The sequence below is a fragment of the Misgurnus anguillicaudatus genome, chromosome 15 (genome assembly GCF_027580225.2).
Source record: "Misgurnus anguillicaudatus chromosome 15, ASM2758022v2, whole genome shotgun sequence".
In the NCBI taxonomy this organism is placed as follows: Eukaryota; Metazoa; Chordata; class Actinopteri; order Cypriniformes; family Cobitidae; genus Misgurnus; species Misgurnus anguillicaudatus.
Window position 1 is genome coordinate 31248936 of NC_073351.2, and position 26617 is coordinate 31275552.

A 26617-nucleotide genomic window follows, 5' to 3' on the forward strand; every position below is an offset into this window, starting at 1 on the left:
GTGATTCGTCTAGATCCAATGAGTTTTTGAAAATGAGGGGTGAGGGGGGGTCTGCGACATGTCCAGCTATTGTGGTAACGATGTGAAATCACTAGCCAACTTGGCGGGTTATGTTTTAAAATTTATAGTCACCTTATTTGCTGCCGAAGTTTAAGCAGTCTATGCAGATTAAGCGCACACACTTAACTCGTAACTTAGTATTTTCTCATTCGAGGTTACGTGCCCATTAGAGATGCGCGGATGGGCTATTATTTCATCCGCAACCGCATCACAAAACTCATCATCCGTCCGCCATTCATCCGCACCAATGTTTCTGACCAGTTTTCAAAACCGCACCCGCCCGCCATCCGCTGACTGGGCGATGCAAGGCGCTGCTGATGACAGCCGCTGCTGATGACAGCCGCGAGACTAGAAGTCTAGAATATCAGCAGTGAACTCAGTCTCCGATCGGCGCACATGGGACAAAAATAAATAAATAAATAAGCCTAAATTAAACGCACAAATTAGTCTGCACTGTCTGGTGTCATCCTGATTTACCACTTTGTAAAACTTATTCCAGGCAACCCTTTTTTGACCTTCTATTTCCTTTGTTTTTAATTCTCATTTTTTGCGTTTGCCACGTACCTCCTTCGCCGGCGTTGATAAGAGCTATGTCAAAATGCGTCCTCATTTCTCCGCGCTGTTAATGATAGAATGAATGGATCCTTAACAGCCGAGGCTATCCCAAACAATTAAAACCATTATTTAATAAAAGTGTATTAGAAAACTTTTTCTTGTCACTGTTTTAGTATTATAAGTTATGTTTTGTGTTAATATTATTCGGTTTATGTTGCGTATATTTCTAAGGTTGATTATTTGATATACTGTTGAATAGTTTAATCTACATCAATGTGTCATATTTTCTAAAATAAATTAATATTTTTTTGATTACATATTTATTTTAATAAGTCAGAAATGTCTCCGCTGTTTATTGCTGACAGGGGTGGTGGGCGCTACTGGGGGCGCGTGCAACAGGTGACGCAAATTATGGGTCCTCAGAAGGCTAGACCGTCTCATTTCAGTTCTCTTCGCAAACTTCTGAGGCTGCCACCTTGAAAGACAGAGTGCTCACCTTTTAAGGTCGCATGCTTAGAAGGACACAGCTAATAACAAGCAGTCGATCCGCCACCCGCCCGAATTTAATAAAAATATTCTTTTTCGTCACGTCATCCGCCCGATCCGCGGTTTATCCACGGAGTCCGCGGCTGTGACCGCCAACCGCGCATCTCTAGTGCCCATGTCACGTTGCTGTGCTCGTGGTCACAAAAGCTTAACATTTGTACACGTATTTAAGCGCCACAGTTTTAAATCAAGTGATTTTAAGTCGTTGAAACACAAACAACAGTGCTATGCGCGGACTGTTTCTGTTTGAGAGGAACATGCAAGTCGTGCATCGACTTCTCATTGAGCTTGTGAGTAACTTCTTTTTGCCGCTGTATTAGCCTGAAATACACACATGCGTCAAAATTCCTGTCTTTGCAAGTCTCCTCATAAACTCATAAAAAAGGACAATTTAGGTCTTTAGAGAAAGTAAACAGCTAAAAGAAAAAACACATGTGTAACAGTAGATTAGATCCGGACTTCGGTCTTTAAGGGCAAGTTACCTCATTCAGTGTTCATATTCATACTGTATTAGAGCTATGACTGTGAACAAAACAAACCCTGAATTATTTGTTTATGTGTACTGATTGAATAATATAAAATACAAATTACTGTAACACTTTACAAAAAGGTTGTATCTGTTCACATTAGTAAAGGCATTATGAACAAAAAACGAACAATATATTGTATATAAGCATGTTTTAATTCTTGTTTATGTCATTAGAGTAATTGATGTTAGTTTGAGGTGCATTAACTCATGTTAACAGTTTCATATTTGATTAAAAAATAATAAGATTTACAATTAATAAATAAATAAAATACAAATGATAATTGATATAAAAAGTTTTATTATACAGTATTGTTCAAAATAATAGCAGTACAATGTGACTAACCAGAATAATCAAGGTTTTTAGTATATTTTTTATTGCTACGTGGCAAACAAGTTACCAGTAGGTTCAGTAGATTCTCAGAAAACAAACAAGACCCAGCATTCATGATATGCACGCTCTTAAGGCTGTGCAATTGGGCAATTAGTTGAAAGGGGTGTGTTCAAAAAAATAGCAGTGTCTACCTTTGACTGTACAAACTCAAAACTATTTTGTACAAACATTTTTTTTTCTGGGATTTAGCAATCCTGTGAATCACTAAACTAATATTTAGTTGTATGACCACAGTTTTTTAAAACTGCTTGACATCTGTGTGGCATGGAGTCAACCAGCTTGTGGCACCTCTCAGCTGTTATTCCACTCCATGATTCTTTAACAACATTCCACAATTCATTCACATTTCTTGGTTTTGCTTCAGAAACAGCATTTTTGATATCACCCCACAAGTTTTCAATTGGATTAGGGTCTGGAGATTGGGCTGGCCACTCCATAACATTAATTTTGTTGGTTTGGAACCAAGACTTTGCCCGTTTACTAGTGTGTTTTGGGTCATTGTCTTGTTGAAACAACCATTTCAAGGGCATGTCCTCTTCAGCATAGGGCAACATGACCTCTTCAAGTATTTTAACATATGCAAACTGATTCATGATCCCTGGTATGCGATAAATAGGCCCAACACCATAGTAGGAGAAACATGCCCATATCATGATGCTTGCACCTCCATGCTTCACTGTCTTCACTGTGTACTGTGGCTTGAATTCAGGGTTTGGGGGTCGTCTCACAAACTGCCTGTGGCCCTTGGACCCAAAAAGAACAATTTTACTCTCATCAGTCCACAAAATGTTCCTCCATTTCTCTTTAGGCCAGTTGATGTGTTCTTTGGCAAATTGTAACCTCTTCTGCACATGCCTTTTTTTTAACAGAGGGACTTTGCGGGGGATTCTTGAAAATAGATTAGCTTCACACAGACGTCTTCTAACTGTCACAGTACTTACAGGTAAATCCACACTGTCTTTGATCATCCTGGAGGTGATCATTGGCTGAGCCTTTGCCATTCTGGTTATTCTTCTATCCATTTTGATGGTTGTCTTCCGTTTTCTTCCACGTCTCTCTGGTTTTGCTCTCCATTTTAAGGCATTGGAGATCATTTTAGCTGAACAGCCTATCATTTTTTGCACCTCTTTATAGGTTTTCCCCTCTCCAATCAACTTTTTAATCAAAGTACGCTGTTCTTCTGAACAATGTCTTGAACGACCCATTTTCCTCAGCTTTCAAATGCATGTTCAACAAGTGTTGGCTTCATCCTTAAATAGGGGCCACCTGATTCACACCTGTTTCTTCACAAAATTGATGACCTCAGTGATTGAATGCCACACTGCTATTTTTTTGAACACACCCCTTTCAACTAATTCAACTGGTTGCCCAATTGCACAGCCTTAAGAGCGTGCATATCATGAATGCTGGGTCTCATTTGTTTTCTGAGAATCTACTGAACCTACTGGTAACTTGTTTGCCACGTAGCAATAAAAAAATATACTAAAAACCTTGATTATTCTGGTTAGTCACATTGTACTGCTATTATTTTGAACAAGACTGTATATATATATATATATATATATACATTATATATATATATTAACGCTTACAGTAAATATTTAAATAATAAAAAGAGATTTCAGCGGGTTTAAAGGTTTTTATTTTTGTTCATGTAAACTATAAAAGATCTTTCTGAATGGTCCTGTATCTGGCAGGATGAACTTTTAATTCTCAGCAGATGAACTTTTAATTATTGTACTGTATGTGGCGCTTGATGTAATGATCTCTGTTATATGAGACTAACTAGTCACAGGGTGTGCCAGCTAAATATATCATGACAGGAGTTGAATGAATGGATTTAATTTTGCGAAGAGAAGATTAGTAAGGTACTTTATCAACCTATTGTAAATGCATTACTGGCATTAGCCTCTTTACACAGTAATTTCAGTAACTTACCATGAATTTACCAGAATGACTTTACCAGTAAAGACAAAAATGTGCTGTTCACACGCAGTGACGTTCTGTCTTTTTACCAGTAGATTTCACACAGATTTCAAACTTGATGAGAAAGTGGAAGTTACATTTTAATTGGTGCGGTTCACATTTTGCATCTTTTGTGCGCACAAATAAGTTGTTTTGAATTTAGATGTGCTGCAAGCACGCGTTACACGTCGTGATGCGCTCTTTTTTTTCTGGTGCATTGGCGCCGCAGCCATTTAAAAAATACATCAACTTTTCAGAATTCTACTTCGGAAAGCACGTTGGAAAGAAAGAGGAAAGCAGTGGGGTCGCGGTTTCTGTGCAGTTTTAGATGTGAAGTGTGAACCTTAAATTGCCTCGCAGCGAGCTTATTGTTGTAATGTAAACAATGGCGGTTAATGACATCATATTCATGGTCCAAGCGCATGACATGAAAATACAGCGCAAGCTATTTGGGAATTAAAGGCTGGGTGCATGACCTCTGAAAGCCAATGTTGATATTTGAAATCATCTGAACAATCACGCCCCTACCTCAATAGAATCTAGAGCTTCTATTGATAGACCCGCCCCACACATAGGCAACCCAGGCACCGATGTCGGTTAGTAGACACGGCCATTACTGCAGATTGGCTACAAGTGTGTTTTGGTACTCGGCCCGACTCCCATTTCCAAAGTGTTTTTCAAAAATCACGCCCCCGTCTTTAACTGCTTTGTATGCTTCCGAGTCACTCTCGCGGTATTTTGATGTCATCCGCATTTCGGTCTGTGCAGCAGCATATAAAGTCGAAACACCTAAATAACGTTTTAGTCGCATAACATGGGTTAATGGAAATTACGTCATTTTACAATAGTTTGATTATGACGCTAAAGTTTTGCGCAAATCTTTAATGAAAACAAAGCTTGTGGCTATAAGCTGCCCTAAACCTCAAGCACATCTTAATGCAGTGCATGTATCTTTAAGGAAAAGGCAGACTGCAGCAAATCCGTGACCTTATATTTGTGCATTACAGTATATTGCTACAAATTGTTACCACTGCAGTGGTTTATAATGACATGTGTGTGCTTGCATAGCCTTTCAAATGTCATTGCTGTTCAACGGTGATAATAAAGCAGTGTTGCTGATGATCTCCTACTGTTACTGCTATATACATACATAATGACTTATAATGACACCAAGTAAAATGTAAGCAATGAAATAATGAAATAACCACCTGTTTAAAGACTTGAAATTCATTGGACAAACATTTAAAAGCTTAGATTGGAAATGAATAATATCTTATATGTTTAAATCGTTACATTATATATTATACTGTAAGATATTGCTTGCTTACTTATTTTATTTTATGATCAGTTTTTCAGTACAGTCCTGTTTCCAGGTTCTCTGAATATTACCATCATATAATCAACCAATCGTATGTCCCACCTTAAACATCAAATAGTTAGGAGAGAAAGAGCAGCATGCCGCTCCGGTTTGTCTCTAACCAATCATATGCTGGGGGTGGAGCTAAACACAGTCGCAGTCGCATCTGTTCTGGTCAATGAGCATGCTGCAGTCGACTGCATAGTGTATGTGTGTGCGTGTCTGTTGTCAGAGTGTGGAGCTGTTTTTTCACCGCTCTCCTTGGGACACACACGCGGTTTCTCTCAGCCGAGAGCGAATGACTGTCAATGAGTGCACAGCCGAGAGCCAACGCTTGTGAGCTTGTTTCTGACTGGCTCAAACCCAAATCGTCTCCCCACCCCACCCCACCTCAACAACATTAACGCCACAACACACGTCTTTTCATTTCTCTCCTCCCCTCCCTCTCCATCACTGCATCCAGCAGAATCGCCCCTTCATCGCATGCCGGACACGTTAGTGAGTGTGAGCGGGCGAGACGTGAGTGTGGAGAGAGAGAGAGAGAGAGAGAGAGAGAGAGTTGTAGGGTGAGAGGGCATGTGGAAGATGAGTGTATGATGAGAGGAGATGGGGGGAGCGCTCGGACGGAGAGACGGTAGAGAGCGGAGGAGCAGAAAGGCACGCAAGGACGCCAAGAAGTCCAAAATCAACAGTAAGGTATCCCGTTCTGCTTTTGCTGACATCTTTCTTTGTATCCGTCTCTCTTGTGGTCCATCTGCTCCTGATCTAATCCATCACTATTGAGCGAGCGTGTGCCTCTGTACACGTGTGTTTCTGTTGCATCTCATTCCTTCACTGTGTGCATGTGACGGCAATAGAGGGGAACTTCCCTTTTAATGTATGGGACCGTTCATTTCACTGGAAGAACCGAGAGATAGAATTGATGGCAAGGATTTTTATTGCTTAATTTTTGTGTTACATTTTAAGACTTCATTTAGGTATATATTTGCTGTTTGTTGAGGATTTTTAACCTATTGCAAACTGATGCTCCTAAGAAATTGTCACTCATAAGCCTGAATTGCTTCGACTTCCGAGCCAGCTAGTTGAACAATATTACCAAATCAGCACAATTTGACTGCATTGTGCACAAATTGAAATGCTCGAGTTTGCATATAATTGTGCACATGCATAAAATGTATAAAATGCATGCACATGCTAAACAAACACACAAGGCATCATACACATACAGCTAAAAGTTCAGCCTTAAAGGATTAGTCAATTTTCTTTAAAAAAATCTAGATAATTTACTCATCCAAAATGTTGATGTCTTTCTTTGTTCAATCGAGAAGAAATTATGTTTTTTGAGGAAAACATTCCAGGATTTTTCCCATGTTAAAAGGAATATTCAATTTTCTTAAAAGAAAAATCCAGATAATTTACTCACCACCATGTCATCCAAAATGTTGATGTCTTTCTTTGTTCAGTCGAGAAGAAATTATGTTTTTTGAGGAAAACATTCCACGATTTTTCTCATTTTAATGGACTTTAATAGAGCCCAACATTTAAAACTTAACTCAACACTTTAAAAACATTCCTTTTTTTCAACGGAGTTTCAAAGGACTATAAACAATCCCAAACGAGGCATAAGGGTCTTATCTAGCGAAACGATTGTCATTTTTGACAAGAAAAATAAAAAAAATGCTCTTTTAAACCACAACTTTTTGTCTAGGTCCGCGGTCCAACGCGACCTAACGTAAATGCGCAGTGACGTAGGGAGGTCACGTGTTACATATATAAAACGTACATTTGCGGACCATTTTAAACAATAAACTGCCACAAAGACATTAATATCATTCGACAACCAACAACGTCAGAACGGTCCTCTATCAACACACTTGTAAACACTGGGGCGGAGTTTCGCGTTCGTCCTCTGTGACCTCTTGACGTCATGACGTATTGCGTGGGGTCACGCTTTCGCATCACGACCGGATTTAGACGAGAAGTTGTGGTTTAAAAGTGGATATTTTTTATTTTTCTTGTCAAAAATGACAATCGTTTCACTAGATAAGACCCTTATGCCTCGTTTGGTTTATAGGTTTATAGTCCTTTGAAACTCCATGAAAAAAACTGTTAATTGTCGAGTCAAGCATGAAATGTTGGGCTCTACCAAAGTCCATCAAAATGAGAAAAATCCTGCAATGTTTTCCTCAAAAAACACAAATTCTTCTCGACTGAACAAAGAAAGACATCAACACCCCGGATGACATGGTGGTGAGCAAACCACCTGGATTTTTCTTTTAAGAAAATGGACTAATCCTTTAATGGACCCCAACACTTAACAGTTTTAATGCCGTTTAAAATTGCAGTTTCAAATGACTCTAAACGATCCCAAACGAGGCATAAGGGTCTTATCTAGCGAAATGATTGTTATTTTTGGCAAGAAAAATAAAAAATATGCACTTTTAAAACACAACTTCTCGTCTTCCTCTGTTCATGTGACAAGCCATCGTGACCTCACGTAATTGCGTAATGTCGTGGAAAGGTCACGTGTTACATATATGAAACGCACATTTGCGGACCATTTTAAACAATAAAGTGACACAAAGACATTAATTTGTATCATTCCATATACAACAACGTCGGAGCGGTCCTCTTTCTCCACACTTGTAAACATTGGGGCGTAGTTTCGCATACGTCATCCCTGACATCTTGACGTGATGACGTATTACGCGAGGTCGCGAGGCGTCACAGGACCTGTGGAAGACGAGAAATTGTGGTTTAAAAGTGCTTTTTTTTCTTGTCAAAAATGACAATCTTTTCCTTAGATAAGACCCTTATGCCTCTTTTGGGATTGTTTAGAGTCCTTTGAAACTGCATTTTTAAACTGCATTAAAACTGTTAAGTGTTGGGGTCCATTAAAGTCCATTAAAATGAGAAAATTCCTGGAATGTTTTCCTCAAAAAACATAATTTCTTATCGACTGAACAAAGAAAGACATCAACATTTTGGATGACATGGTGGTAAGTAAATTATATGGATTTTTTTTAAGAAAAAGTGACTAATCCTTAAAACCTCACATTGGTCCCTGACCATCGGACCATTTCTGTTGTTGAGTCTTTTGCTAAATTAAAGCAGTCTGTATATTTCCTCTGATATTTAAAGACACACATTCATACCTGCTGTTTCTTTATTCAATCCCTCACTGAACTCAATCACTGTCTGGACATTCTGCGCTACACTGGACACAAGCTGACAAGAGTTTTGTCTGTGTGTGTTGCATTTAAGATGTGAACATCTTGAATTTCTTTTGTTGTTGAATTGTTCCCTTGTTCTTCATTCTCTGCCATTTGTGCTTTTGTTTGTAACTTTTTTGATGCCCAGAAATCTAAATGTATGTGACACCTGCGTGTGGATTTGACAGAGCGCTGATCCGCAGTCCTGACGGCGGCGACGCAGGCTGTGATGTGTAATCTCTTGATCCTGTGAGGTGACTGATGGGAGATTTAATGAGGGTTCTTCTGAGTGGCAGAATGATCACAAGTGTATCCAGATAGAAGGGATGACAGGTCAGGTTATCAGTACTGGGGAGTTTGGGTGAATTATTGCTTTAGCGTCTCAGGTGGAAGTGCATGAGCTCAACGCAAGCTTCTCATCCTCATGGAATCATCTTGATCATCGCATATCCTTGCAGTTGTATGCAGTGCTAATAAATTTTAATAAGTTCCCAAGATGCTTCCGTGGTACTTCGGGAAACAATCTGTGTACTATTTCTTCAAAAAGCACAGCTTCATATTTCTGTACTTGGTTAATTCTTGTCATGATTTTTTTCACTCACTGTTCCAAACCTGAGGCTTAATTTTCTGAATTGTACATAAATGACATTTAATTTAACTGTATGTATTTGGCAAATGCTTTTATCCAAAGTAACTTACAGTGCATTACAAGTTAAATTTTTTGTGAGTTTTCTTTGAATAAAACACGTGACCTTTTGCACTGCTAATGCAATGCTCTATACGTTACCTAAATTAAGAAAATTGTATAAGCACAAAGGGAAAGAGCCACAAGCTTTTTTTTAATAATATAAGGTTCTGCGAAGAATCACTGAAGAACCTTTAATATTAATACTGAGGCGTGCATAACTTGTAGCTTGCCATAGATCTTTAATAATACACTGGTTGTCTGTTTATGCATGGGGCAGATACATTGTTAAGTATTGTCTGTTTATACATCTATGTGCATTAAGTAGATGCTTACGTATTTGCGTATGTGTAACCACTTATGAGTTTGAACAGTGGTTCCCAACCTTGGATCCCCCACCCCTTAGGGGGGTGCCAGAGTTCATGGGGGTGCACGAGATCCAATATGCTTTGAGCTCAAATAAGTAAGGGATAATGTACAGTATAGGCAGCAGGTTGTTATCTCAGAAATAGGCCCCGACAGTATGATCAGGACCAGACACGAAGTAGAGGCAGTGCTTATTTCGCGATAACACCCTGCTGCCTGTACATTATATCCTGCTTATACTACGGGTCCGTTGAATGCTTGAATTTGATTGGCTGATGAACGTTCTGAGGTGTGCAATTATTTTCTGGGAAATGCATGCTGAACGTAGTTCCAGGCAGCTCTCTTGACCGCATTTCAGTTCCATATCACTTCGTATAGTTAACTGTAACTGTTAAATTAAAAACAACATGACAGACGATTTTCCGAGGCAATAACAGCGGCTAAAGCCTTCATTGCCAGCTTTAAAAAGACATTTTGGAACAAGCAAAAGAGTTGTTGGATGAGGCGCGGAAGAAATAGTCCTACTCACAGTAGTGATTTAAGTGCAAAAACCGAACAAATCCCTTTAAATATATCATGTGATTGATGTCTTGAGGTGTGGTATCCATAGTATAAGCTCAATAATCAATTATTCCTTACTTATTACACTGCTATTTACCTCAAGTAAGGTAAGGAGCGTTAAATATTGATTTGACATATTTTATAATACAGATGCAAAATACATAATTAATACAATTGAAATATTGAATACAGACCTTCCATGAGGAACCCTTATGAAAATTAACCATGGTTTTATTGTGGTAAAAGTGTAGTAATGTTTTTTTGGTGCATTGATTACTATCAGCAAAACCATGGTTTTACTACACTAACCATGGTTTAACTATGGTTTTTGAAAACCATGGTTGTCAAAACCATGGTTATTTTGTGGTTATCATGGTTTTACTACAGTAACCATGTTTTTTTGGTTTTAACTGTAGTAAAACCATGGTTAATTTTCGTAAGGGAAAACACGTTTACTTTAGTTTTTTAAGATAAGAGAAGGCATTCAAATCTCACAAACACACCAGTGGCGAGGCTACATGAGGGCCAGGGTGGCACTGGACAACTCAGATTGATGGCTGGCCCACCCAGTCAGACGAGACACAAAATATTTTTGTGGAAAAGCAAAAGAAATGACGCATATATCTTTAATAATAGATCAAATATGCATCATGATACATAAATAGCTATTTGTATAAAAAAGTTTATCATTTGCATGTGTTTAGAAACCTTGCAAATGTTAACATTCAAGCAATTTTAAACATTTTGACCGCAAGAAGATGTTAAAGGAACACTTGAAAATTTTGAAATTAGGCATATGTTCCAGCTCTCCTAGAGTTAAACATCTGAGTTTTACTGTTTTGGAATCCATTTAGCCGATCTCTGGGTCTGGCGGTACCACTTTTAGCATAGCTTAGCATAATCCATTAAATCTGATTAGACCATTAGCATCGCGCTCAAAAAAAGACAAAAGGGTTTAAATATTTTTCCTATTTAAAACGTGACTTTTTTGGAGTTACATCGTGTACTAAGACCGACAGAAAATTAATTTGCGATTTTCTAGGCCGATATTGCTAGGAACTATACTCTCATTCCGGCGTAATAATCAAGTAACTTTGCTGCCGTACCATGAAAGCAGCAGGCGCAATGATATTACGCAGTGCCCGAAAATAGTCCCCAGCTAGGTAACATTGAAAGGACCATTTTGGGGGGGCTGCGTAATATCATTGCGCCTGCTGCATCCAATATAAAATTTTATTTGAATTAAAACATTACAAAATATATTTTTGTTTATCGGCTGTGCATCACGTTGAAGGAAGGCGAGTATATTTATTAAAAGGCATATTTATGTTAATACAGTATTTATCATATTTAAGCATTTTTAAATCATATGCTTACAATGCCAAGATAGGGTAGTTCAAATATTCTCTTGTGTAAAAAAATGATTTCAATCCGCTTGCTCCATCTCAGCGTGCTTGACAACGTAATAGCAAAATCAAATGAAAAGATAGATGTAGAGGGTTAAGGGGCTCTAACCACTGAGTTAGAACGAACAGAGCATTAGTTTACTTACACATGCCAAATCATAGTTCATGTGTTACGTGTAAGGGTTCGAATATAGTTTTTGAGGGTTTCCTTTGATAGTTTAAGATGAAAGCTATGTCTGTGGGGCATTGTGTGATGTTGCGGTTAAAGCTCTGGGCTGGTAAAAGATTGTTTCTCTTCTCAGCATGTCTTCTCAGCATTTCATTTATGCAATGCAATTACAATACAAAATTTTTGGTTGTTTTCTAATACATCATCAGAATTGTATTTTAAATAAATCCTTTTTGATTAAATAAATCCCAATAAAGATGATATTGGCACTGTAGTCCACTCATATTAGTAGAGAGAACATTAAGCTATGAGTCCCATTCTCTGAACCGTCCCGGGACTCTTTTATAGGATCGGCCCTCAGGCTGACCGTTACACAACCTGATTACACCAGAGTGATGTTCAGTATAGTCACATCAGCTCATCATAACACACACACACACACACATACACACACACCACATTATGGTATGTTTGTACCGTAATAGTCTCATGCAAGCTGAGAAAGATCACATAGGTTATGTATGATAAATTACACCACATTGCCAGCTATGCAAGCAAAATAAATTATAAAAGAGAAATTAAATGATACAGTATATCTAGTTTAATAGTTTCTGTCATCGAGATGAAAAGAATCCAAATACTGTTTTTGTATAATTCAGTGTCTTCAGACTTTCATGCGTGTGACCATTTTATAAAACAGTGTATGAGCCGGTGGGCATGACATGCGTTCCTCTTTATTGTGTATGTGAGTCTCCAGCCACACACCAAATAAATGTAACATCCATAATGCCAAAATTATTCTAGAATGTTTATATGACAGCAAAATGCCTGGAAGGAAGTATGCATACTACAGCTTTGATGTATTTTTAAGGAGATGCCTGCATGCTGCTCCCTAGAATTACAGTAAATGACGATACAATGCAGTAGACATACAGTAATAGAATTTACTTTTTTCAGTTAGTTATTGTTGCTTATGTATCACAAGCCACACTTACACATACATACACACATTATGTTTGATTCTTTCAGTCTTTCATAGAGCAAGAAATGATGTGTTAATCCTCATTCACACAGCACTTTGGTCCCAGAAAATATCTGTAAAATTGGCAGACAGGCTTCTGTGTGAACGCAAACGCATCCAGTAAATGTTCTAAGATCGCTCCCATAAAGAGGATCTAGTAACATATTTATAAGATTCATTTGAACAAGATGCAAACACCATAGTGCCATAGTGAGGACGTGCTTATGGGGCATGCTGTAGTGAGGATGTGGCGACACAAAGTTATGGTACAGCTCTTTAAAACGAAGGATTTACATGCAGATCAACATTTACAACGAGAAATGTCGGCAAACTGGACTGAAGCAGAGATCAGGGAGCTCGTCACTATCCGCGCTGAAGCTGAGGTCATTCAGCAGCACTCATATGAGCTTATAATAAACAAAAATGCACGTGCGTCATCGCAACAAGATATATCGTTCAGCTCTTTAAAGCAACACTATGTAGTTTCCATGTAAAAATGACTTACAGCTCCCCCATGTGGTTGAAAAGCGCAACAGTACCTGGTATCAGACACTCTTCTGCAGGCAGCGGGAGGGGCGGGGCTGTGTGCTCTACCCTCCACCGCCACTTTCAGAGTGTGCTTGTAGCAGCTAGGAGGCTGCTCGGGTTGCAGCAACAGTACAATTTGTCCAGTTAAAAGTTGTTCTATCACTGAAATAATTTTAGAGACTACATAAAACTACATAGTGTTGCTTTAAAACAGGGTTTTAAATGCACATTAAAATTCACAATGAGAAATGTCTGCAAGCTAGACTGAGGCAGATATCAGGTAGCTTGTCACTCTCAGCGCTAAAGCTGAGATCATTCACCAGCATACAAGAACAGCGCATCACTCCTTTATAGTTCTATCATAAACAAAAATGCACGCGGGTGGTTTCTGGAGAGAGAAATAACTGATAATTAGCAAACTTCAGAATAGGGATTTTAACAATTAATCGATAAAAAATAACGATTGTCTAATAAGCAAGATCATGCACGTTTGTGCGGTGCCTGCTGAAAACACATACAGCCGGAGAAAAAAAATGAAGTGAGCGCGCAGAAGTTAAACTAGCCATGATCACAACGATGCTCAGTCTTATACACTGTGTCTATTAGTCATTATATTGTATTACGAGATAAGTTTAAATTGATGATTTTATAACTACATTGACTCATTTGGATGTTATTTAGACCAAATTAAATATTTTAATTTGCGTGAGGAAGCTGGCGTTTTTGACACTGCAGTAAAGGCTTATTGCACTATTACTGTTAATGATTATTCGATTGATTGATCGTTAATTTAAACGATCATCGAATAATTGAAATCCCTACTTCAGACGCTGCAGAGAAAAAAAACTACCAAGTGCAGGATTTTTTTGGGATCTTTATGACACGTGTGTGAACGCATGCACAGATTCCGGAAAATCATTGGCAGTGTGAATGAACCAAAAATCAAACGATCCTGGACAAATCTTGGATGCATTTTTCGTGTATTTTCTGTATTGTCTGTTTGAAAAGGGCTTTAGATTCAACAGCGTTTAGTGAAATAAGCTCACGAGGATAACTGTCAGATACTACACAATTATTTATGCATTAGTAACTGTGCACTTACATTAGTGTAGTTTAAAAATAAACCATATTGTAGACTCTCTCAAGGTCTCAAGAGATTCTATGGCTACTAAATGCATTAAAATGTGTGTCAGATGCAGTTTGATGTAGAACAGTAAGGAGTTGTCCAGAAGCGTTAAAAAGTGGTGCAGATGAGGCGCTGTCCAAATGTCAACATGTGATGAGTTGGGAGCATTTTGGTCATTTAGGTGCATAAGAATATCAAGGCAAGTGCGCAAGTCAGAGATTAATGGTCCATTGTTTATCCATAAACTGGACGTAAGAGAGCTTAAAGTACTCTCCCGCTCACCTGTAGAAAGAGAGACATATTAGGGAGTGGTAAGAGAGAGACATAGAGAGATTGTTAGTGTCACTATTTTTTCCTTCTACAGTAAGTCGAGTCCCTCCTGAAGTTCACTTAAGACAAATGGATCTCCCAGAGAGGCGTCTGTCAGGCATGAAGTGAAGCGCACCGGCCATAACTCAACACTACAATAGCTCACTGTATACACCTCATCACCAGCCTATCCCAGCATTTTAATAGACAGCACATTCACATTAACAATATGTGTGCTGATGGTCAGATTTGTTGTCATAGTATGTCATTAAATGAGCAAATCAAATGCATCATGGTGAAGTTGTGTGTTTTTTGGTGCTTTCGGGATATTTTAGTAGGGTTTGTTTTGTTACATACTGGCTGTGATGAGTCCTACAGTACTTGAATTTTAATGGGAATGATATGTTGGTGGAAGATAGTTATCAGTTATGGGATTGGCAACATTGGATTTCTAATGTGCTTTGAGTATGTAGGGATAAGTATTATGGTCTGTTTAAGGAATAAAATAGGGAAACCTTCATTTTCCCCACCAAGTGTTGGTATGTAATGGTATTTGTTATATTCAGACTATTATTGATATTGTTGGAAACAATGTGTTGTGGAAAGTGAAAGTATATTATGCAAATTGTTTGTTTGAGATTTCTAGGCTCTGGTGGATTTTTTTATGGGGTGTTAAGGTCTGTTTTGGCAATAAACATGTTTTGGATGCTGTAGGAGGGTAATATGATATGATGTTATATATGCATTATGGGTGCTAATGCCCACAAGCCTTAAATGACTATTAATGGATTATGCTATTATAATATCACCCGTGTGTCTGCTAAATGAATGCGTGTAATGTAAATGTAAATGTATGCACAATAAATAGTATGAACTATATTATTGCCTGTCTGCCACATTAAAGGGGACATTTTACAAGACTTTTCTAAGATGTCAAATAAATCTTTGGTGTCCCCAGAGCATGTATGTGAAGTTTTAGCTAAAAAATACCATCTAGATAATTTATTATAACATGTTAAAATTGCCATTTTGTAGGTGTGAGCAAAAATGTGTTGTTTTGGGGTGTGTCCTGTTAAAGGTAGGGTATCACATTTTGAAAAATGCTAACGGTAGCCGTCTAGCAATGAAATCACGATCCCACCCCTTGATTTAAATCGGCATCCAAAGTCACGCCTCTTTCAAAACACATGAACACGGACAGATCAGACGGTCACATCTCATGTCTCATTCACCAGTGAGAAAACATTGCAGTACAAAGTGAATAACATTACCAAAATAACAAACATAAACAACTGTTTTACATCAGAATTAGTTAAAGCACACTTTCGGTTGTGTAGACGTAATAACTATATCGTTACGCTAATCCGTAAACGAACACAAATTTCATAAGCAACACAATGTTTCCTCAAAGTAGAATATCTGAATCCATCTCAATACAAACATGTCGCGTACCTACCTTACCAAAATAAACAGTGCAACGACCCTTTCTGCCTCCTGCAGTTGTTAGCATCTCGTGGTAAACCAGTAAAGTTACCGATGTTCATTTGGGTTTTTGCTCTTTGCTGATCCAGGCACTTTTTGCTGTTGTTGTTATAAAAGATGTCTTTCGTTTTGTGGCTCCTGAGCAGGTTGTCAATTCAGCAGAAAAGTTTGCCATTCTCCCTCTGTTTACAGACGGGAGGTGAGCGCACGTGAACGCGCCAATGACGTATGGTGTCTGCGTGAACAGGCTACGCGGTGGAATTCAAATTACGCTTACGGATGAGGGACAAAAAAGGCAACGTCCGTTCGGACATAGATCTATGATTGATTGAACATTTTTTGGTCCTACGCCTTTCACAGATGACATAAATTTCTACAAATACATTTAAACAACTTAGCATAGTGATTGCTATCAGGATGTGAGGAGACTTTTAACCAGCATAACTAAAAATGTTTCTGGATCAAATGAGATACCCTGCCTTTAAATGCAAATGAACCGAACTCTGCACTAAATGGCTGTGCCGTGGTTGGATAGTGCAGATTAAGGGGTGGTATTATCCCCTTCTGACATCACAAGGGGAGCCAAATTTCAATTACTTATTTTTTCACATGCTTGCAGAGAATGGTTTACCAATACTAAATTACTAGGTTGATCTTTTTTTACATTTTTTAGGTTGATACAAGCACTGGGAACCCAATCAAAGCACTTAAACATAGAAAAAATCAGATTTTCATATGTCCCCTTTAATAGTGGAAAGATATAATATGGGAAAATGCACATTTATGATAATGGATGTAGGAAATAAGTTATATTGGATAAAGCAAAACATAACGACTTAGCTATATATGTTGGGGGTGTGTGAATGAAGTGTGAGGAATAGTAGTGACAGTGCTGGTTATGTATTGAAAGGTGAAGTATGTTTTGGGAGACTTGTGTTATGGGTACAGGACAGTATTTTGCGGATGGTGTATTTTGGGTTGTCAGGGGCTCATGGATGGCACTGCTGACCCAAGCTTTTCTCTTTCTGTTGGTCTGTTTGTGATCTGATGATGGAAGGCATTCCTTACATTCCTACACACACACACGCACACACATACACAATATTCATGTGTTTATTATACATGTATTTAATGCCGAAGTCAGCAGTATGTTGAGTGAGTGAGTGAACTTGGCTTTATGACTGCAGTGCAAAGCTTCATATTTATAAATCACATGAACGCCAGAGAAGAGAATTAACAGAGCCTGTTTACACAGTCTGGGGTTTACTGCTGATATACTGTGAACTTCTGGCACCATAAATCTGTTTATCACATCACATTTTACTCTCTGACAATATGACATACACGAGTCTGTGTTTAAAGACATTACATACACTAAAGACATCTCATATGTAAACCGATGGGTTCAGGTTGACCACATAATTCCCTTTTGAATTTAAATGGATTCATTTCCTTTGGTTCAGTAAGAAATAAACACATTATGGGTAAGGTGGTTTTATATAGTACTTAACTTTCATGGTTAAAGGTTGTGGATTGTCAATAGGTAGATTTATTGGTAGAGCATTGCATTAGTAACACAAAGTTTGTGGTTTTAGTCCCCAACGAACACACATACTGATAAAATATTTATGTTGCTTTGGAAATAAGCGTCTGCCTAATGCATTTATGTAAAATTGTAACTGTAGGTGTGTTGTGGGGAGGGTGCTGTCATTTATAACAGTGGCCCGTTGGTTGGTCAGCATGTTTTAGCAGCAGTATGCTGTGTGTGCTGTAGAGGAGATCTGGAGATCTGGAACATTATGCTGAGAACAGATCGAGAAAAAAACGCACGTTGTCCTGCTATTGAGGTTAGACTGTCACTTCAAGTTGGTCATGTTTATTTCTTCTCATACTGTCATCATACTGTAATTACAGTAGCAGTTAGAAATCTTGTATTGTGCAATATTGTGTGGTTTGACACTGTGAGCATTTTTTGTGTGACTACTTTAGATGTTTTACTTTCTTCCATGTAAAACACATTGTTACTTTTGTTAAATTTTTTTGTGTGTTTGGAGCAAACTAGTAAACTTATTTACAATATTTTGTTTAGTGTTCCTTTAACTCTTTCCCCGCTAGCGTTTTTAAAAAAAGTTGCCAGCCAGCGCCAGCATTTTTCATGATTTTCACAAAAGTTTAATGCCTTTCAGAAAATGTTCTTCTTTAAATATATAAACAAACAATATATCAGATGAAAGAACAGACCCTCTGCTTTTTCTTTTGTAATCACCTCTCAAACATGGGTAGGTTTCTTCAAAAACACCCAATTTTAAGCAAAAAGCTGAGAAAATTCCATTTTTGTGAAGGACTTTTGATAAAGATCAGATGCAGAGCGATCTTTAAAACATACACGGAGTTCTTTATCTTTCACGTGAGGCGCTACTTCCGGGTTGTATAAGTTGCGGAAGTGCGCCACCTGGTGGATAATAGCGGTATTGCGGAAAGACGGAAAATCTCGTCATTGGCGGGGAAGCGTTTTCTCTTAATTGACGAGATATCTCGTCAATGGGGGCGAAAGAGTTAAAAAATGCTGGGTTATTATCAACCCAGCGGTGGCTCAAAAGGGCACAAACCCAGCTGTTGGGTCAAAATGTTTATATTTGACTCAACGATGGGTTAAAACAATCCACCATAGGTTAAATTACAACCCACTGGGTAGGGTTCGTCCAACTTTTGACTCAACGCTGGGTCAAATGGAAAATCCTGTGGGTTTTTACGTAACACAAGGGGTAAATGATCACAGAAGTTTAATTTTTGGATGAACATTTCCTATAATATAATAACAATATTGTGTTAAAGCTCACATAACACACGCTGTTTCTGCATTTCTGATGTTAATCTGGAGTACCTATAGAGTAGTATGACATCCTTTATATCTCTGAAGAGTCTTTAGTTTAATCAGATCTATAAAAGAAACATTAGCTTTACCGAATCTTTCTGATAACGTACGAAACAATGAAGAAGGAGGAGTTACTACCACGGGAGGAGCGAGTACGAGTCATACAACACTATACAACACTGTATAACTTATGATTCACTACATGTTTGTGTCATTTATATAATATGCACATGCCTATTTCCAACACAAGACAGAAGTCTTACTTACCGCATGCAGCTCATGACCCGGTTGGGACTTTTCAATGAAATCCAGTGCATCACACACACACGCAAAACTCAGCTGCTGCCCCGGATAATAAACTATATCCATTGTTTCCATTAGGCTGGCTTTCTTCTCCTTACATCCAAAAACGCATTTCTTCTTTCGTGCCATTGTTGAGTTTTGAAATTAAATATGATGTGATGTTTGCAAGTTCTAGCGTCTCCTGCTGATTGACGGGTAGGGGTGTCAACAATAATCGATTCGGCGATGCATCGCAATGCGCGCATGCACGATTCAGCATCGATGCAGCAATTGCCATAATCGATTATGTCACTGTTTATTTTCTGGAGAGAGATGACCGTGATAGACGGGTAAATAAAAACACACCCTTTTCCATGGAAATTGGACATATGGGCACATTTCGGATTCTATGAAGTTAATGGGAAACTAGACAAGACTTACGTTGTGTGTAAAATTCTCATCTCAGGCATGCAGGGCTCGCAAAATCGCTAGCCCGACGTCTCGGGGCTAATTCCTGTCGGGCTACCAAAATGTATCTCCACCCTGCCCATCGGGGTATCTTGGGGAGGAAATAATATTTTAATGTTTTTGCTTTGTCTCAGATTTAGTTAGGTAATTATATTGTATGTATTTCGGCGTCCTCTTGTCAGTCATTATCCTCACGTAACAAGTGAAACTGTCAGGAAATCGAGTGAAAGCTTAAATAAACCCATCCTTTAATGTGCACGTCTGATATGCGCGCGACCCTCTGCACGCGCTTCACCCGGCTACGCTCTTCACGAGCACCTGCTTGCGCGAACTCAAGTCATTTAATAAAATAACGTCATTTCATTTTTACCTCATAGACTAACATTGTTTTAGCGTTAATTTTTTCTTTCTACAGTTAGTAACTTAAATATGTGAGAAGGAAAATATGTTTGAGTGATTTCCGATCGATTTGACATGTCTAGGCTATTGAGAGGATATGATGTTACAAGCTGATAGGTGACTAAACAGCAGTGGTAAGATATGTTTACCTAAAGCGAATAGAATGTGTGTTTGTCATTTCGTTTTACCTCTGAGTCTAACATTAGGGAAACATAAAGGGAATTAAATGTTTATTCCTTTTTAATAAATATCTGCTTTAAGTCTTCTATATTGTGTTTAAAGTCCGTGGTTGTAATATATTTGATAAAATACCATGTTATCTAAATACAATGTGTGATGTGTTGAGGTATTTTTTTTAAAAATAACCTGTGTTATAATACATTCATATAATATTTCAGTAACATAATTAAATTATTCTAACCTTAGGGGAACGTTAAAATAACCTAAAAATAACATTAGGGGAATGTTTATTTTCTTTAAAAAAACACTAACCAAAAACCTTGGAAAAGAGGGGAACGTTTTAGGAACCAAATTGTTAGCTGGGGATGGGCAGGAATAGTTGGCTTACATGGAAATCAGTGCATTTTTTATTCGGGCTACTTATATTCATTTCGGGCTACCAAAAAAGTAAAGAGTGTCTGCCCGAAGGGCTACCAGGGATTTTAAAATTTTGCGAGCCCTGCTCAGGTATATAATTGTCATTGTCTTAAAGCTGCTCAGCTTCCGTTTTTGTTGAGAATAGTTGCACTTGACTTTTTAAAAAATTTGCCTTGTTGTGTACAGTAGAATTCTGATGCATCGCAATGCATCGTATAATCGAATTGAATTGAATCGTTACCTGGTGAATCGTAATTGAATTGCATTGTGAGGGCAATGGCAATGCACACCCCTATTGACGGGTGGGCGGGGTTTTCCGGGGGAAGTGATGCGTATAGAAACCCCTGAAGCGCCAGCTGGACCTGTAATGGAAAAAACTTTCCAAACTTGTACGAACCCTGGCGAAGTGCATTCGACACAGAAATACTCTGTAACACAAGCAACTGCTTTTTTGACACTTTGCCTGTTTAGCATAAGGAAACAACTCTTAAACTGTGTTAATAAGTCAAAATGCATGAAATACCATTGAACCACCCCTTTAATAGTTCGATAAATATGAATGTAGAGATTGCGTAGATTATGAGATTTTATGACATATATGAATATATATTATAATATTTATATTGTTATCAATCTTTCATCAAGCCTAATGGTAACATGAAGTAAAATGTCAAGTTGTTTGTCATTTTACAGTCCAGTTTTTTCATTTTAATATAACCTCAGCTTTTATAATACGAATGCAAGTTTGACTTACAATGTTTATTAATCTTTACTATTGAGATTACTATACTGTGGTGTGTTTACTGTATGTAGCTTGCATGTGTCTGCAAAAATTGTGACTCATACAAAGAGAACATACAGTAGCTCATAGTAACAATGGCTTCTGTGTGTATCATGTATAGTGCTCAATGGTCGTGTGTGTATTTGAATAGGACTGTTTGACTCCTACTGTCTTAAAATATTTGCATATGCTTTAAGTGACAATTGTCATTGTGTACTAGCTGCAATGCATTCCACAGATGCTATAGTGCCCTTTCGATATTTTTATTTAAATAGACAAACATTCTTGAATGTGGAGATAGTTGTGGTATTATTGTAGGGCTTCAAGGTTTTTTAATTTATAAAGTGTTTGCTATACAATTAATGCTGCCGGGGTATATATTTGCTCAGTTTTAAGGAAATTAAATAAATGTTGTTATAAATATAAAGTTTAGTTGTTTATGGTTGTTTATTAAATAGATACCAGTTCACAGTTGTGTGTTTATTCCCCACATCCGAAGTTGTGTACTTCTATACTATATAGTATGCAAAAATCAGTGTGCATAATACATTTTATCTGAAACCTGTCTATATACAATTCCCAATGTGCAAAACACAATAGGCGAGAAATACTCTTATGGTTTACTGGTGCCGGTGAGATTTCATAGTGTGCATCAGATGGACACTATCCCATGAGGACACGGGAGCTGAGAAGCCGTTAATGCATTAAAAATATTGGACATTTCCCAGAAACTGGGTGCCTTTTTTAAGTGCAAGTCATATAGGTACAGTAGGGGAGAACCGGGGAAAAATAAAGCCTGACGAAAGTAACAAAGCAATTTTTTTCAGAGCCCTGACTACATCGCATTTCAAAATATGACGGGATGTTTAGCGCACAGCTCTCGACGAAGCTGACAGCTATCGCATAATTTCGTGATCGTTTCCCGCGTGTCTGGAAAGCTCTTTTCGAGCATGAAAAGTAAATTACTAAAGCGGTAAAAAAATTGTTTTATGTGTTTATCAGTCTACAGGTTATTTAGTGCTGTAACACATCCTGAAGTTTGCTTCCTCAAAGCTTTTTAAAATAAAAGTAAACCGAGTTTAAATGTCAGGAGTTCCTGTATGGACACTTGTCCCGCTGCTAATACTGTTGCATTATTTTGATAATTTATATTACGCTCATTTAATTTAATTTAATTTAATTTTCATATTGGTTATACTGTCGAAAATATGTTTTATTCTCAGTAATTAAAATGAGAGGTATATTAAAGGATTAGTCAATTTTCCTAAAAAAAATCCAGATAATTTACTCACCACCATGTCATCCATAATGTTGACTGTCTTTCTTTGTTCAGTCGAGAAGAAATTATGTTTTTTGAGGAAAACATTCCAGGATTTTTCTCATTTTTATGGACTTTAATGGACCCCAACACTTAACAGTTTTAATACAGTTTAAAAATTGCAGTTTCAACGCAGTTTCAAAGGACTCTAAACGATCTCAAATGAGGCATAAGGGTCTAGGGATCTAGCGAAACGATTATCATTTTTGGCAAGAAACATAGAAAGTATGCACACTTAAACCACAACTTCTCGTCTTCCTCCGGCTGTGTGATGAGCTAGAGCGACATCACCTAATTGCGTAATGACGTCGAAAGGTCACGTGTTACATATATGAAGCGCACATTTGCGGACCATTTTAAACAATAAACTGACACAAAGACATTAACTAGTATCATTCGACATACAACAGCGTGACCTCTTGACGTTATGGCATATTATGTGAGGTCACGCTGTCACGTCACAGGACCAGAGGAAAACGAGAAGTTGTAGTTTAAAAGTGCATATTTTTTTATTTTTTGTTTCCAAAAATGACAATCGTTTCGCTAGATAAGCAGGGCCGGGTCTACGGGGGGGCTGGGGGGGGCATTGCCCCCCCAGATTTTCCTTCTGCCCCCCAAAAAATGTCCAGCCAACCATAAAATAACGGAGTCTATTTAATCAAAAAGCGACTTCTGTTGGCAATGTTCTAGTGTCTACGGCTTCCGCCCACTATTGTCTAATTAGCTTATTCAACCTTTAGAGGTATTTTCAGCAGTATTTAACTCACAGGAAAAGTACTACTGTTCTATGGCAAGCCGTTTTAACTTTTATTCATTCGTAGGATATGAATTTGTGATATCAACAATTCAATTTTCACTAGTTAAAATTGTAATTCTTGATATCAGATATTACATTTCTACTAGTAACAATGGCAATTCTTGATATCAACAATTACATTCCCACTAGTAACAATGTTAATTCTTGATATCAGCAATTTAATTCTTGATATCAACAATTAGATTTCCACTAGTAACAATGTTAATTCTTGATATCAGCAATTGAATTGTTGATATCAAGAATTTAATTCTTGATATCAACAATTCAATTCTTGATATCAACAATTCAGTTCTTGATATCAACAATTCAATTCTTGATATCAACAATTAAGTTATTGATATCTGTAATTGTATTTTTACTAGTGAAATGTCTATGGCAAGCCGTTTTAACTTTTATTCATTCGTAGGATATGAATTTGTGATATCAACAATTCAATTTTCACTAGTTAAAATTGTAATTCTTGATATCAGATATTACATTTCTACTAGTAACAATGGCAATTCTTGATATCAACAATTACATTCCCACTAGTAACAATGTTAATTCTTGATATCAGCAATTTAATTCTTGATATCAACAATTACATTCTATGGCAAGCCGTTTTAACCCTCATTCATTCGTAGGATATGAATTTGTGATATCAACAATTCAACTTTCACCAGCCAAAACTGCAACTCCCGACATCAGATATCACATTTCCACCAGCAACAATGGCAACTCTTGACATCAACAATTACATTCCCACTAGTAACAATGTTAATTCTTGATATCAGCAATTTAATTCTTGATATCAACAATTACATTCCCACTAGTAACAATGTTAATTCTTGATATCAGCAATTTAATTCTTGATATCAACAATTCAATTCTTGATATCAACAATTCAATTCTTGATATCAACAATTCAATTCTTGATATCAAGAATTGAATTGTTGATATCAACAGTTAAGTTATTGATATCAACAATTAAGTTATTGATATCTGTAATTGTATTTTCACTAGTGAAATGTCACCATAGGTTGCCATTCAAATTCAATTGTTGATATCAAGAATTACATTTTCACTAGTAACAATGTTAATTCTTGATATCAACAATTCAATTCTTGATATCAACAATTCGATTCTTGATATCAACAATTCAATTCTTGATATCAACAATTCAATTCTTGATATCAACAATTCAGTTCTTGATATCAAGAATTACATTTCCACTAGTAACAATGTTAATTCTTGATATCAACAATTCAATTCTTGATATCAACAATTCAATTCTTGATATCAACAATCGAGTTCTTGATATCAAGAATTCAATTGTTACTAGTTAAAATGTTAAGTCTTGATATCAATAATTCGATTGTCACTAGTGACAATTTAAATTTCTGATATCATGAATGGGATTGTTACTAGTAAGAAAGCCATTTTAGATATCTGAAATGATATTGATATCAGAAATACAATTTCAGATAACAAAAATTAACATTGTTACTAGTGACAATCGAATTATTGATATCAAGAATTAACATTTTAACTAGTAACAATTGAATTCTCGATATCAAGAACTCGATTGTTGATATCAATAATTTAATTCTTGATATCAAGAATTGAATTGTTGATATCAACAATTAACATTGTTACTAGTGGAAATGTAATTCTTAATATCAAGAATTGAATTTGAATGGCAGCCTATGGTGATATTTCACTAGTGAAAATACAATTACATATATCAAGAATTGAATTGTTGATATGAAGAAATGAATTGTTGATATGAAGAATTAAATTGTAATTATGAAGAATTACCATTGTTACTAGTGGAAATGTAATTGTTGATATCAAGAATTGCCATTGTTACTAGTAGAAATGTAATTTCTGATGTCAAGAATTACAATTTTAACTAGTGAAAATTGAATTGTTGATATCAAGAACACAACGAATAAAAGTTAAAACGGCTTGCCATAGATAATGAAATTATTGATATCAAGAATTAACATTTTAACTAGTAACAATTGAATTCTTGATATCAAGAACTCGATTGTTGATATCAATACTTTAATTCTTGATATCAAGAATTGAATTGTTGATACCAAGAATTAACATTGTTACTAGTGGAAATGTAATTCTTAATATCAAGAATTGAATTTGAATGGTAGCCTATGGTGATATTTCACTTGTGAAAATACAATTACATATATCAAGAATTGAATTGTTGATATCAAGAATTGAATTGTTGATATGAAGAATTAAATTCTTGATATGAAGAATTACCATTGTTACTAGTGGAAATGTAATTGTTGATATCAAGAATTGCTATTGAAACTAGTAGAAATGTAATATCTGATATCAAGAATTACAATTTTAACTAGTGAAAATTGAATTGTTGATATCAAGAACACAACGAATAAAAGTTAAAACGGCTTGCCATACTGTTCTCTATGATGGTAACTAAAAAAAATGCATCTTTAAAATATATATCAGAAACAATGCAATTTAGTATTACATAAACGTAATAACACAAGCCATATTAAAATGAAACTTTTTTATAGTAAAACATTCCCAAAATAGCCCCTTATCCTTTCTTAGACTCACCTCATTATTTATTCATGCAAATACAACAGCCAATAGCAAGTCTCCAGCAGCATTTAATCTGTTCGTTTTAGACGTAGATCTGTTTATTCAAATTGGAATATGCAGTTTGGTTGTGGCATACTATATAGTAGATATAAATGATATAAGATGGTTATACAGTAAATATACAGCATTGTAACAGCTGAGCATCGCGTGCAGTTTTAAAATCAAATTTTAGCGGTTTTGTCAT

At 36.8% G+C, this 26617-nt stretch overlaps 1 protein-coding gene across 6 annotated transcripts in view; it reads left to right on the forward strand.

The window, feature by feature from the left end:
- shank3a (SH3 and multiple ankyrin repeat domains 3a) overlaps window positions 1-26617 on the forward strand; it is a 400804-nt gene that overhangs the window by 181181 nt on the left and 193006 nt on the right. The window contains exon 1 of one of the 6 annotated variants that reach the window (XM_055174825.2): window positions 5719-6099. The exons of 4 other annotated variants lie outside the window; for them this stretch is intronic. In XM_055174825.2, coding sequence (XP_055030800.2) covers window positions 6010-6099 — 90 coding nt within the window. In that variant the 5' untranslated portion in view covers window positions 5719-6009. Of the gene's footprint in view, window positions 1-5718; window positions 6100-26617 lie in introns of those variants that run through there. One more of the 6 variants, XM_055174828.2, reaches the window with a different exon arrangement.